Source organism: Mastacembelus armatus, chromosome 1, assembly GCF_900324485.2.
Source record: "Mastacembelus armatus chromosome 1, fMasArm1.2, whole genome shotgun sequence".
NCBI lineage: Eukaryota > Metazoa > Chordata > Actinopteri > Synbranchiformes > Mastacembelidae > Mastacembelus > Mastacembelus armatus.
The window spans coordinates 21,852,690-21,866,834 of NC_046633.1; the positions used below are offsets into that span (position 1 = coordinate 21,852,690).

The following is a 14,145-nucleotide window of genomic DNA, read 5'->3' on the forward strand; positions in this document are numbered from 1 at the left end:
TTTATGAACACTTGATCCCTCTTGGCTTATCATAAAAGATTCTTTTTGTCCCTCTGAGTCACTGTCAAGGTTTCTCCACACCTCAAAACAGCATTTATGTCTTCCTCTATCACTGCTGGTAAATTTACATGTCAGAAGGCAGTGCCATGGGAGAGGACAAAAAAGGGGAAATGTAATTTCCTGAGAGCTGTACAGTGCTGTATGTATCAGCTAGGGAGGTTCACATTAGTTTACATTAGTATACCTACCCTATGTTAACACATTCAATTAATGAAAACTATTATTGCAGCTTTGTCTTTTAATGTTCCATTCTTGAGTTTGTTTTACTCAAATTTCTTTTTTCACATCGTTTACTGGCTGCATCGATCAAACATCTATTGCCGAGAGGGTCAGGTAGCCTTGTGCTTCACAAAGCTCAGAAACACATCTGCCATATAGACTAAACATTGCCTCCATATTTCAACAACAGCCATGTTGAACTACTCCTTTATCTACAAACATGTTGACAACGAATGTGGTACATTAGCAGGCAGCTCAGGGTGTGTTGGTATAATAGAATGGATCTTGTCAGATGGATCTGTCTTGGGTTATTTGGAGTAGGACATACAGTATTACACACAGAATGACCTGGGAGTTCTTCTGTGGAATTTCGTTCCTCAGCTTAATCATTTAAGAGGCCACAACTAAAAGAGGAAGAAATGAGGGCATACACTCACGGTCATACACGCACATGTCATACACGCACTTCTCAAGTTTGGAGATAACACACATAGATTTACACACAACATCATTTACTTGAAGGTAAACAAGCAAGGCTGACAAAGACTGAATTGGTGCCAACATCTGAAAAATGCTGGACTGCTAAAGGGCTCAAAGGTAAGAGTGTGTAAATTAATCTTCTGATTTGAAACATTTTCGGGTGTCTGAACACATGAAATGCAGTTTCATTTATTGTTTTGATCAACTGTCAAGTTAAAATTTTCATAATTTACTCAAGCAAGAGTACTAATATTTTAAGACCAATAAAAATAAAATATATTTATTACTTATAAATATATTTATTTATTTGTTACTTACTTATATTTTCTTGTAACAGTTTTTATTCTCTTTTATATCTACTGGACAGCACTTTGTTTGAAAAGTGCTTTATAAATAAAATTATTATTATTATTATAGCATTAAAAAAATATATTTAAAAACTTTTAAGTATAAAAAAGACAGCGTGATATTTTTTTTGTTATGCTGTCCTGTAGCTCTAATGTATTTATTTAAGGTTAGTTTTTGTGTCACATGTAAAAGTTTAGCTTTTTTTTCTCACCCTCCTTCCTTCTGTCTCTTTTTCTTTCTCAGGTGTTTCCACTTGTTGTTCTGTTACACACTGCCATTAACCTCATCACGCATGACTACATTTTTTTTCTTCTTTTGTGGCTCCCCCTTGTGAAATTATTTCACACAGTGTGGGAGATAAATTACCCAAATGCCCTGACTTTTGTTCAGCTGATGTGGCAATAGTGATACAAAAAAGCAAGCACTGGGAAGGGACAGGGCTGAAAGAAAGGAGTTGGGAGAGTTGAGAAAGGATTTGAGATAGTATCTTTCCAAATTTCCTCTTTCATCTTCATCCTCATCCTACTGATGATCCTCCATCATGACTGCCAGTCATACAGTAAAGCTCCTAGTGGCAGTGGTCCTCTCCCTGCCAGGCCTCACTGACGGCTTCCAACCACTTTTCTTGTTCGATGGCAAATCTGCCACTCACCGTGACATCACACGAAGGGCAGTTCTCAGAAAGACAGCTGAGGTCTGCAGAGACATGGCTGCCTCTGAGGGAAGACACTTCAGCCTGACTGTAAGTTGGAAAGCCACACTGAAGAAGAGAGAGTCATTTCAATACCCAGATTATAGGTATACCCATATTACTGGGTGACACTAGCCCCATGAAATCTTTATCACATTATCATTTCCTTGGCTGGACTTTTTCAGGTTTTTCTTCAAAGAAATTTCATTAAAAATGTCTCTTAAATGAGGCTGATATCTGCCACTAACTTTAAACACTTCATCCTCCAGTTAAACAATGTTCAGAGACCACTAGAGGCAGAATATGAGCAAACTATTTGTATGTTAAACATGCACTTTTTCAATATGGAATCCCTTATTTTGTCTTTCCTTTGTTTGCAGATCGATGACAGCCTTACAGTGGACAAGGTGCAAAGATCCTGTTTCTCTACAAGTACCTTCATGTCTCTTCTCTCCAGTGTCCGCTTCCAAACTTCCCTTCTCAGTATGTACTTCAGCAACGCAGAGGTGGACATTGTGTCAGCACTGAGGAAGGAGAATCATTTTGATGATGAAAGTTTCCTGAAAGGACGGGATATCATCACAGTAGGTACACGTCAAACATTGCTTTCCTACATTAGACATCCAAGCACAGTAACACAATGTTAAAAATGTTTATGTTTTGTTTTCTGAAAAACAGCAGCTTCCATTCCTATTGAGGTCAATAAAAACAATGCTTAAAAACTCTAAAACTCTAAATTAGCTTTTCTTTTTTACAGCCACCAAAGGCACAATGATCTAAAACACAGTTGGTGACAATGACAATAACAGTTTCACATATTGTCTGCTTAGTGGCAGGTGTATTTCTTTGAATGGATCGCTCCCATGTTGCTGTTCAGAAGATTTTTGTTTGTGCCTTTTTCCTTTCATTTTTATTAATGTCTTTCAGTTAGAAGAAAAATTCCCAATAGTAAACAGAGATTCCAGAATAAATTTAGTCAGGAATTAGTTTCATTTGAATAATAGTACAGTATCTGCTATGTAGGTTTTCTTCTCTTGTTAGCTAACTGTCCTTGTTCTCTGCTCTGCTGTTGAGGTGTGTCTGCTGTAAAGGCCAGTGTGAAGATGAAGAACTTCAACACGGGGAGGTGGACTCTAGGACGGGTCTGTCACACCCTACAGGTTATTGATTATTTTGTTATCAGTGTTTTGGGTGGATAGTGGTTAAAATAATCAAACAAATAAACAGTGGTGGAATTGTAAATAATATTTAATGTTGTTTATATCAAGGACTTCTACAGTCACAGCAACTGGGTGGAACTTGGGAACATCGCTCCATACAGCGCCCTAATCAGACCAGACCAACCTCTCAAGAACCTGGCAGGTACAATACCTTATTCTAAGTGCAACTCTTGTCATGAAACAGCATACAGCTGATCCATATTATATATGTTTATCAATATTTATAGATAAATTAAAGATGACATTATGTTTATGAATTCTTTATTTCTGTTTTATGTGCTACATTTGCTGAAGGTCCAAATACTCCGACCTGTGGAAACTGTGTAGGTCAGAACTGTGGAAACAACCTTCTGCCTGAGGTGCTGCAACAGAGGCTTCTCACTTCAGGCTACTTCAACATCTTCTCCTCATCTAAACCTGCAGGTAATTGTTAAGGTTCACATTCATTTGTGTCCTATCCCAGTACAACATACACATACGATTTTTGTGATCATATTTAGATAACATAACAAAAATATTCTCTCTGCTCTAAGGGAAATGTAGCCATGGTGGTTCATTTGACTGGACAAGCAAACAGAACCCAGTGGGGGGCATCAATAAGGATGATGCTGGGTCCAGTCATGGCTCATTACACCACAAAGCAGCTGATTTGGCTGTGAATGCCACTATGGAGCTACTTGAGGATGTCAGAATAGCTGTCGGAGACAAGAACTTCCTGCGGTAGGGATCAAATTAATCTGAGCCATTTTGTGACCCTCTAAGAGTAATGATAACAATTATACGTATTCTATAAAACTTTAACTTTTCAGATATCACAGGATAAAGTAATAATGTGAACTGAAGTCTGTGGCGTAATTGTGTTTTACACTCTCTTGCTCCTGCAGACTGATGGGCTTGTCCCAGTCCTCTGTGCCGTATTTTGTTACTGACACCACAAGCAGCATGAGCGATATCATCGCTGAAGCAAGGGGAATTTCCTTTGATGTCATAGACAGCAGGAGGGAAACCCATGAGGAACCCACTGCCTACATATTGGCACCATTCAACGACCCAGGTAGGGAACTTAAAAAATAAAAGGTATTTGTAGTCCATTACAAAGGAATGAAGACTGCTGATTGTTTGTGTAGGACTTACTGCCTTTGTGTATGTTGCCTCTGACTGCACATGGGAGTCAACATTTAGCCGATGCATAAAATATTAATATCTATTAGTAGCTCAATAAAAGTGTAATTGAGTTAGTAACAAATATTAATTATTTATTATTTATCCAGGTTTTGGACCTCCAACCAATGCAGACGTCTTCAAAAATAACCTCAATAAGTTCTTTGAAAATGGAAGAGGAGACATCCCAGAGTTGAGCTTAACTGGACTGCAGGTTCTGACTAATAAAAGCGTTAGGATTATATAGTATGTAGGAATTATGAACTGAAACAAAAAAAAGTTTTCCAATTAAAGTCAATTAACAATAAAATGTACTTATTGGCCAGTCACAGTTAATAATTTACCTAAACAAAATCTTGCTTCTTTCAAATCAAACTTGAGATAAGTCTCTTTATATTCTAGGTTATTTTTAAGTCTATTAGCCTGAACAGTTTTCCTGTACTGTATGTGCCGACAGCTTGCCTTAACTGCTGTTCCACCCTCGTCTGAGATCTTTGTTTTCACTGATGCTCCAGCTAAAGATGCTCATCTTAAAAGCACCATCACTGCTCTTTTAGAGAGCACCAAGTCTGTGGTAAGAATCAATTTTTTACCATCTTAACTCATTAAATATTAATACATTTGATAGACAGATACTAAAATAGTATATAAACAACTGTGGGCTATCCAATTTTAATATACCCTTTCTGGCAATTGTCCTTCTTCCATTGTACTTTTAGGTTACTTTTATGTTGACAGATGCCCTAGCCAGTCGATGGCACCACAGAAGCTTTAAGGGTCACATGAGCAAATCAGATGTCCAGCTCTACCATGACCTAGCTGAGGCCTCTGGAGGTCAGGCCATTGAGGTCACTAAGTCAACCTTCTCTCTGGCCACTACTGTTATACAGGATTCATCAGCCAGCACTAAGGTAAGATCAGCAAATCATAGCTGATTGAAATGGTGCTGCACACTCTGTGTTTAAATGTGAGGTTTCTGTTGCTTCATCTTTCAGGTGACACTTTTTCAGGAAGTGAGGAATCCTGGAAAGCCTCATATTTTTACTTTTACTGTTGATGGATCATTAAGGAACATGATTGCCTACATCACAGGAGCCTCATCTCTTACCTTCAGTCTCACCAGCTCCAGAGGTGCTGTTTTTTGCTAATATTGTCTTAAGTGTTACATCAGCCTTTTAATCTCTACATTACCTGCCACTGAGAATATGTGCAGGTAGACAACAGTGTTGCTTTTAACATGTTGCTGTCTCATCCAGGTGTATCTCAGAGTTCCAGTCAGCCCAATGGTCCTCTGGCATCTTACTCTACAGCAGGAAGCCTACGTCGTTTAAGCCTCAACACTGAGAATCAAACTGGATTGTGGCAAATCAGTGTTAATTCTAAAAATCCCTACTCTATTAAGGTCACAGGTCAGTACCATGATATGAAATGTTATAATTTTAACAATTATGAAGTAACATTTTACTGTCACATTTTTTAAGACTGACAGTATTTTTCTGATCGGTGTAACTTTGATGTATCTTGTAACTATGCTGTTCTGATTTGCTTGTGTTGTACATCAGCTCAGAGTTCATTGAACTTCATTCATAACCTTGTGGAAGCACTTGAGGGAGGCCACACGGACTTCAGTCTAAAGGAGGGACGGCCTCTTTCAGGTCAGATCACTGTTGTCCTCAACATCATCACTGAAAGATTCACTATCAGCCTGGCCAGATTTTGTCCATTTCAGAGCCTCACATTCCTTTTCTGTGTATTTTACATTGTGTTTATGTCTAATTATCTAATTAGATATCTAGTGATATCTATGACATCTATGATATACAGTTCAGATTCATCTAGTTCCCTTTTCTTTCTTGTTACATCTTTCAGGTGGTAATGTCACCCTCTTGGTCTCTGTGACAGGAAGTGACACAGTAAAACTCAGAGAGGTCACACTATTTGACGGATCAGGGCCAACTGAGGTCGCTGGATCACTGCAGGTAAGTAACATCCATCCATCCATCTTCTATACCCGCTTTTCCTGGCTCAGGGTCACGGGGATCTGCTGGAGCCTATCCCAGCTCTCTCTCGGGTGGAAGGCAGGGGTACACCCTGGACAGGTCACCAGTCTGTCGCAGGGCCACATATAGACACACAAAGACAGACAACCTCACACACTCACACTCACTCCTACGGGCAATTTTAGAGTCACCAATCAACCTAACATGTTTTTGGACTGTGGGAGGAAACCGGAGTACCCGGAGTGGTAAGTAACATGTTACACTTAATTATACACAGTAATACACTTAATACACTTAATAACCCGGTGCTAACCTGGTGCTGCCTTCAGCAGCTCCATTTCTTTTTTCTACTTGTCTCACCACTGACCCATCTGGGAAAAGTTTTGACATTATTTGAAAAATCTGTATATCACTTAAGAATAGCATAAGTTTCAGACTGCAATAAAATACCGAACGTAATTTGTAGTTAATGGGCTAACACATAATCTAAAGTGTAGCAATAACAAGTTGGGCTCAGTCTGTTGCGGTCACACGTTAGATTCAACTCGGACGTGTGTCCTTCTTCTCTCCTCAGTCAGTGGGAAGTGGCAACTTCCTGGTGACATTCAGTGAAGTCCCAGCAGGTAAATTTGTGGTTCGTGTAAGAGGAGAGGACAACAGCTCCACCTTCCAGAGACAGGCCTCCACGCAGATCAAGACCTCCAGCATCTCACTTACTGTGAGCACAGTCCACATCAGCTTTCTGCATCAGTGAAGCGGCACTTTGCTTCATTAGTTATAAAGTAAAAAAGTTTGAGAACTTATGATTAAATGAATGGTACCTATATGGTCATAGATAAGAGACTACACTTAATTCATAGTAACATCCATCAATGGATAATTATGTACAACAAAACAAAAACAGGTTTTCTCTTATATTCTTATCTTTATGGTTTACTTTCCCACTGCACCTCCCTTCTCTTTCCAGGCCCAAGCCAGCAACACCAACATAGAACCAGGCTCCACCATCTCCATTCCTTTCATAGTTGCTGCAACCACCAACGGAGTTATTAACACCAATGCAACCGGAACGTTCACAATGCGAATCAACAGTGACCGCAACTATACTTCCACTTCACCCAGTACCGTCACAATAGAGGCAGGTAGTGGAGGTAAAGCCAATGGCACTGTCACCTTAACAGTACCAGCCGGTGCTGCATCAGGAGCAGACGTGACTCTCACCATTGAGGCAGAAAATGCAGCTGCCACAGACATCAACTATGTTGTGCTCAGGTTTTCTGTGACTGCCAAGGTAAGAGAGAAAGACAGTGTGGTTTGAATATTCTTTACAACTATAACCCCATTTCTAAAGGGACATGTACATTTTCTTTGCTTTGATAGAGGTAGTGCACCTTTTTTTTGCACTGTGCCATAGTTTTTCAGTTCAACAATTACTGATGTTAAAAGGTAACCCTGCATTTTTCCTAGTGATTTGTACAGTGCAGTGTTTCCCTGTGTCCAGGTGACAGACGTCACCCGCCCTGTGTGCCAGGTCGTCAGTACCTCAACCAGCTGTCCCTCCTCTTCCTCATTCTGTGCTTCCTCCCAGTGGAAATTCATCGCTAATCTCACCGACGGCATCAATGGGACTGGCATCGAGAGAGTCACCATCCGCCAAGGGCTTGGTACCCTCAGTACCAGCACAGTGGCTGGAGCAGGGGGCGAGATCGTTACAGTGGTCACCTACAGCGCCTCTTGCTGTTCACAGGTTGTAGAGCTCGCTGCAGTGGATGGAGTAGGAAATGTGGGGGTCTGTGTAGGAAGGGCTCAACAATCTGCCATTGGTGCAGCTGTGACTACAGCTGTAGTTAACACAACCTCCAATAGAGGTCAGATCTTGACCTCATCATTCTGTCTCTGGATCAGTGTTGTGACTTTTCTTCTTTGGACACATATTAATACAATTAATATATTTTAAAGAAGTATTTATTTCACAGTATGATACTTCCATATTTAGTTCAGGATTTCACATTCAAATCTAGTGCTTTATAGTGCTTTATAAAAAATATATAAAAATGTGTTTTTCACTCATTATTTATATTTACATCATGAATATATGATCTGTAAGTTACTGTAAGTTTCCCTTTATTTACCAAGTAAATTCTTAGTAATTAGGGGACTGTAAAAGGAAGTGTTACCGAATATTTCTTACATCACTGTCCTCTCAGGCCCCTCTCTCCTAATCTGTACGTTTTTTTACACTGCACATGTTGTTTTTAACTCAAAGAGCTTAAATTGCTGCGAGAGTTACATAGTGGTTAGAAAAAATACACACTAAACTGAAGTAAAAGCATCAATATTTATAGATAATATTTATAGATAAATATAGATACATTTACTACATTATAGATGTACATGTGAGGCAAGTTTTACTTAAAAAAGGTTGTAAGGAAATTGTACTTAAATACTCACAGCTTGTAATCCAGCCATTTTCATTTTCTTATCCTGGAACTTCCAGGGTCACGAGGGCTGGAGCCAATCCCAGCTGACATTGGGTGTGAGGTGGGATACACCCTGCACAGATCACCAGTCTATCACAGGGCTGACACACAGAGACAGACTCGTGTTTACATCTACAAGCAATTTAGAGTAACCAATTAACCTAACCCCAACCTGTCTTTGGGCTACATTGCAGTCTGAATGAGAGAATGATAATCTACTATGGGTCAGAACAGTAAAATTGTGAAAGGTGTGACTTTTAGGTTTGTTTAAAGTAAAATTATTTATTTTAAGGAAAAATCTTAGTACTTCCACCACTATATCATACTGTTCTGGTGAAAGAAGAACAGCGGCTTAGGTCCAGAGGCTTAGGTCTTTCACTGAAGTTAGTATTTAGGCTTGATTTCACTCTGTTTTGAGTGATGATAGGGGTAAACACACTGTTAACCTGCAAGCTGTGGAGAAAACATAACCAATGGAGTTGTGTGAAACAGAATGAATAATGATGCTGCTGCAATAACTAGTAAAGTTTATTTGTCTATTTCAGAAAAAAGTCAAGCAATAATTACAACAAAGAACCAAATGAACCTCTAAGGGCAGTAAAAACATAACAAATAATAGTTAAAGTGGAAGAACTAAGAGCAACTTCCAGCAGCCGAACAAGAATGGCACATCTGGGGCCTGTTTCTCAAAGCAGGATTAATGAAGAACGCTGGATAAACTACAGCCAAACCTGATCTGACACCACAGGATGTACACTGATCTGGTTTAACTCTGTGCAGTTCTCCAGCTACTTCAGTGATACCGTTTGGTGAGACAGGTCCCAGTTATCAGAAGACAGCGCAACAGCCTGACCAAATGCAAACTGCATCAGGAGGAAGAGAGGAGGAGTGAAGAGCTTGGTCCTGTTATCCAAATATACAATGACAAACTAATTTAATTTTTCCTTCAAACAATACAGCAACCACAAAATCAAAGTACAGACGTTTACTACAAAAGAAGGAAAATAACAGAAGAGCCAATCACTTCTTAATTAACATTGTAAGTAAACATCAAAACAGCCACCCACTAAAAGGAAAAGCTTCATTTTGTTTTACAACTTATACAAATCATTTTGTCCTGCAGGGTCACCAAAAAACAAATTTAGAGCTAAAAGTGCACTACTACAATGAGGAGTCTTGATACTCATTTGAGAAAAGCAAACTTAATTCAGTATCCTGACAATGACTTCATGAATACAGACACATACTCCTAGATTAAAACAAAGCTTTCATTCATGTCTGTGAAGATGTCATTACCTCATAAACACTTATCGTCCCTGTCTAGCTGAAACCCCATTCATGTCACATCAGCAATGATTCAATGTAAGAAATCTACTATATTAATCATTAACAACAGTATTTACAATACCTAATATGTTACTCTTTTAAACAGAGCAGAGTTCAATGTTACATGGTTGGACAGTTTGCATTATTTTTAACAGCCCATGGTAGATCAAACATATCCCTGGATCTCTGTGTGCCTGACAAGAGAGATGGTCAATACCAGAGCAGTAAGTATGTATAATCTATACATAATAGATCAATACAGAGGGCCATCAACTGGTATATAACATTTTTATCCTCAAAAGGCAAAGACAAAAGCTACAGTTACAGATAAATAGCTACAGTTTGTTTTGTTTTTTAACAAAAGCAAGTGAGAAACTGTACATAATATTAACAATATTTTATGGCAAGACCACTGAGGACGTTCTATTTGACCTGCTTGCTTCGAAGTCACAATGCTGTATTACAGGACTTTGGTCCAAGAAATCCAACAAGGCTGTAATGTAACACATTCCTTCATTGTCAAATACGGTGTCAAGGACTGGAAAGTGCAAAATGCATTTGCGCTGTAAAGGTAGAATTAAGTGGTATGAACAGAGGAACACAAATTCTTTCATTTTCTAAAATATAACAAGTTAGCCCTGTCACTTCAAAATCTAATGATGAGGTTTGATATAACGGATTTGCTCTATATCTAGCTATGGGGCCATTTTAATTCTTGGTTAAATGCAACATCTAAAATAGGTAACAGGTGAAAAATGCAATAAAATGGTGTGTTTTTCTAGGTGAAATATTATAGATTTTGGTTCATATATTTGTAGGTAAGATGTTTCATGCAGAGGCACTGAGTTGAAAAAATTGTAGGCCTGCAGTAAATTCTCTGGGCATGCTTATATTTCACTCAGGACCGGCTTTTTCTATTATACAAAATTAGTACAGAGCTTCCAAAGTTAGCATTCACTGTTTTCATCACCAAATATACTGAATCAATCCACTGATTTACAATATATACATATATAGTTCACATAATATGTATATATGTTGTGATCATTTCATGCAGCCTATAAAATCCCTTTCTTTGAACAATATCACTACATGGAAAAACACGAGGTTTCCATGAAAGAATAACTTTCTGTCTTCACGTACTTCATTCTACATTAGGGTTTCAAATTGAAATTAGCCGTACAAGCCCAGCACAAGCAGTAAGTCACTGCAAAGGATGTTTCTGTTTCAAATTAGCTCTCCCCAAAGCACTGACTCAGTATTAGCAACCAACACTGGCAAAGCAAAAGTATCAGCACAAATCTTGTGCAGCTAACAAAGCACATACTCAAGTCAGCTTGATGCAGGTGCCCCTCTGCTCAAATCAAGTTTGGACTTTCACTACCTCAACTGCTAACAACTCCCCAAAGTGGCCTTGGACCTACATATGACATTAAAGTGATGACAACATTGGATCACATGTTTGTCACATGAGACACAAAGTTCAGCATTAATTTTAATTTTTTGTTGTTTTACTGACCTTTCAGTCAATCTGTGTAAGATAAATGCAGCAACAAGTCTTGAATCATACTGTCATGCTAAAACCACAAGTGCAGATAACAGGTTAACCAAAAATGTTACTGCTACTATGCAAATGTTTAAGGATTTCTAATGTGTAAACATTCCAAGGGTTAAGTAGACTGGTATAGTGCATATATTTGTTATATTGTAATATCGTGGAGGTATAAAATGTGGCTTATTGGCAATAAGCAGGGAGAAAAGGGGTATAGTAATATCCCTGCCTTTGTAGTGTGAGCCAAGTAGAGTTGGGGAGACCTGAGGTGTAAGCTCTGTGATTGTACTGATCTTGCATCTGTTGTGTAATTGGAGTTTGGGATGAAAAAGGATGGGTGCAATCTAAGCCACAGGCCAGTTTGAATGGCTCAGGACACAGCTGTTATGTCAGGGGTGGGCAAGCCATGTTGCTCAAGGGCCACTTCTTGTTTAAAAACTATCCCTGCCATACGTACTACTGACTACCTTGATCGGATGTGTTCAGCCATTCAGAACCTTGAAGATACTATCTCAGATGAGGGTGGAAGTTGGGGAAGACAACGTGAATTGGTATCTTCCAACTTCTGATTGGCTGAACACACCTGATCCAGGCAATCAGCAGTAGGTATGACAGGGACAGTTGGAAAACAAGCAGTCCCCTGTGTTAGGTGGGACTTTTATGAGAGTACTCTTCTGGTGTGGGTTATTCAATCATATTAGGTCTACTATGCTACTCTACCTTTAGTCATTAATTCCATTTCAAATTTAAAATGTACAGCCATTTTATAGGCTGAAAAAGAACAATAATCATCATTCACTTGCACACACCGTCAGAACTAATAAACACCACTGGCTCTGTGATGGTAAGGCAACTACTTCATAGTTCAATAGCTTAAAAGCAATCAGCTCATCTGATTGACACTGATTGATCAAAACCATTCTAAAAAAACAATGTGAATAATTCATTCATATAACAAATAATTAAGGATGCTCTTTGTTCTGATTAGACATCATGGGTGGTTGTCATAATTGGCATGTGGCTGGCTAGACTCACATGAAGTGGATGTCAGTCACATCAGAGCAGCTGAGCCTACAGCTGTCTATATGGTATCAATGACACTGATGAAGACGTCTATAGTTATTGATGCATGTCCAGGATTATGGCAAGTCACTGCACATGGCTAGAGAACTTGAATGTCTGGGCACTGGTGTTTGGAGGTTAGATTAGTCTCACTGGGCTACTAAGACAATGGTGTTGGGATTATAAGTAAAGCAAGAGGTGGGAAAAGACATGGTCCCTTTACTGCTCGTCCATCTCAGCCAGATCAGAGTTGGAGGAGGGTGATGTGGATGATTGGAGGTGGTTTGATCCAGGTATTGGGCTTAGGGTGGAGCCCTGCACGCTGCCACTTGAGACAGGATTAGGAAGGGTTAGGGTTTCCGGAGCAGACTTTTTGCGGGGTCTGTCCTTAGGAACAGAGAGGGACTCAGGTGCATCAGTGCACATTGGGGTGGAAGGAGCACTGGCTGGGCCAGTGAGGGCACACGAGGACAGAGGCGTCTCGCTGATGGAGATCGAGGGGGGAAACATCCCGATCTTCTGGTTAGTAGCCTCCTGGATGGTGCGCTCAAACTCTCTCACTTCATCCATTGTCATGTCTGGATTGAAAAGTGATCAATTGAAACCATAAAGTTGGTTAGATAATTAGGAAATTGTACAAGTACTTTTTGAATCCTGTGCAGACAACTTAAGGGAAAAAATGAATTATTAAAATTAGAGAGACACATGTATACCCAGAACACACATCATTGTAAGTTCAAAGTTGAACACACACTAAAACACAACACTTGTCAACTCACATTGTGTTATTTTTAATACCTGTGATGTTGATATTCATTTGTGCAACTTCCAAAAAACCTTTAAACTCTTCAGGATTCAGGTATATGTGACTGACAGCTTCAGAGATAAGTCACCAACAGTTCAAATATGAGACGAGGGAGAGGAAATGAAGTGAAGAAACAATGAAAAAGACACATACGCTTGCTTTGTCATGGATCTCTATGTCATCCATTGAAGATGGTTTTGTGGAATGCTCTTGCTGCTCATGGCAAACTTTAATGTTGGTTTTCTCATGCATTTGTCTCTCATAATCCCGCACGTCATCCAAAGTCATATCTGGAAGAAGGGGGGAGGGGTGGAACGAGGGATGAAATGTTGGTAACTCCTACACAATGGCACTCCGATTGAGAGGCAGGCAGCAGAGGTGAGTTAGGTGGGAAAGGTGCATTCCTTGGGTGAGTATTAAGCTTTAACTGCTGATGAAAGATGTTAGAGTGCTAGGTCTCCATGAACCTGAGTTCACTGGAGGCAGCGTGACAAGTCTGAGCCATACCAGGAAGAAGTGAGGAAAGGAAGGATGAGATCAGGAACCTTTCAAGATTGGGAAGAAAGCATGGACAATCCAGTCCCAAAGAAGAGGTTGGATTATCAGAAGCACAAGAAAGCAACACCTGCAAGGGTTATTACCCAGGCAAAATACATTTCAATATTTCAAAGAATATCCAGGCTGTAGGCAGTGTAAAGGTTAGTGGTTATAGAGAGGAGAGGAAAATGTTTCATGGCAGAT

General features: G+C 39.5%; 2 protein-coding genes across 4 annotated transcripts in view; one reads left to right on the plus strand and one right to left on the minus strand.

The window, feature by feature from the left end:
* The first annotated feature begins 747 nt into the window (after positions 1-747).
* vwa10.2 (von Willebrand factor A domain containing 10, tandem duplicate 2) lies at positions 748-8,359 on the plus strand. Its single transcript, XM_026303618.1, has 18 exons — positions 748-876; positions 1,351-1,849; positions 2,179-2,386; positions 2,873-2,958; positions 3,067-3,160; positions 3,313-3,441; positions 3,552-3,738; positions 3,903-4,072; positions 4,290-4,393; positions 4,637-4,753; positions 4,899-5,090; positions 5,175-5,310; positions 5,436-5,588; positions 5,742-5,834; positions 6,049-6,158; positions 6,754-6,897; positions 7,147-7,470; positions 7,681-8,359. Exons 2-18 carry the CDS (start codon positions 1,649-1,651, stop codon positions 8,134-8,136), a joined length of 2,904 nt encoding a protein of 967 aa, XP_026159403.1. The 5' UTR covers positions 748-876; positions 1,351-1,648; the 3' UTR covers positions 8,137-8,359.
* A 1,254-nt stretch (positions 8,360-9,613) lies between these two features.
* The window catches only part of LOC113127919 (cytoplasmic phosphatidylinositol transfer protein 1-like), a 70,865-nt gene continuing 66,333 nt past the window's right edge, over positions 9,614-14,145 (minus strand). For 2 of the 3 annotated variants that reach the window (XM_026302839.2, XM_026302840.1), the window contains exons 9-10: positions 13,558-13,694; positions 13,035-13,177 (exon numbers count right to left, since the gene is read on the minus strand). In XM_026302839.2, the coding sequence (XP_026158624.1) occupies positions 13,172-13,177; positions 13,558-13,694 (143 nt within the window). In that variant the 3' untranslated portion in view covers positions 13,035-13,171. Of the gene's footprint in view, positions 13,178-13,557; positions 13,695-14,145 lie in introns of all 3 variants that reach the window. The other variant, XM_026302841.2, reaches the window with a different exon arrangement.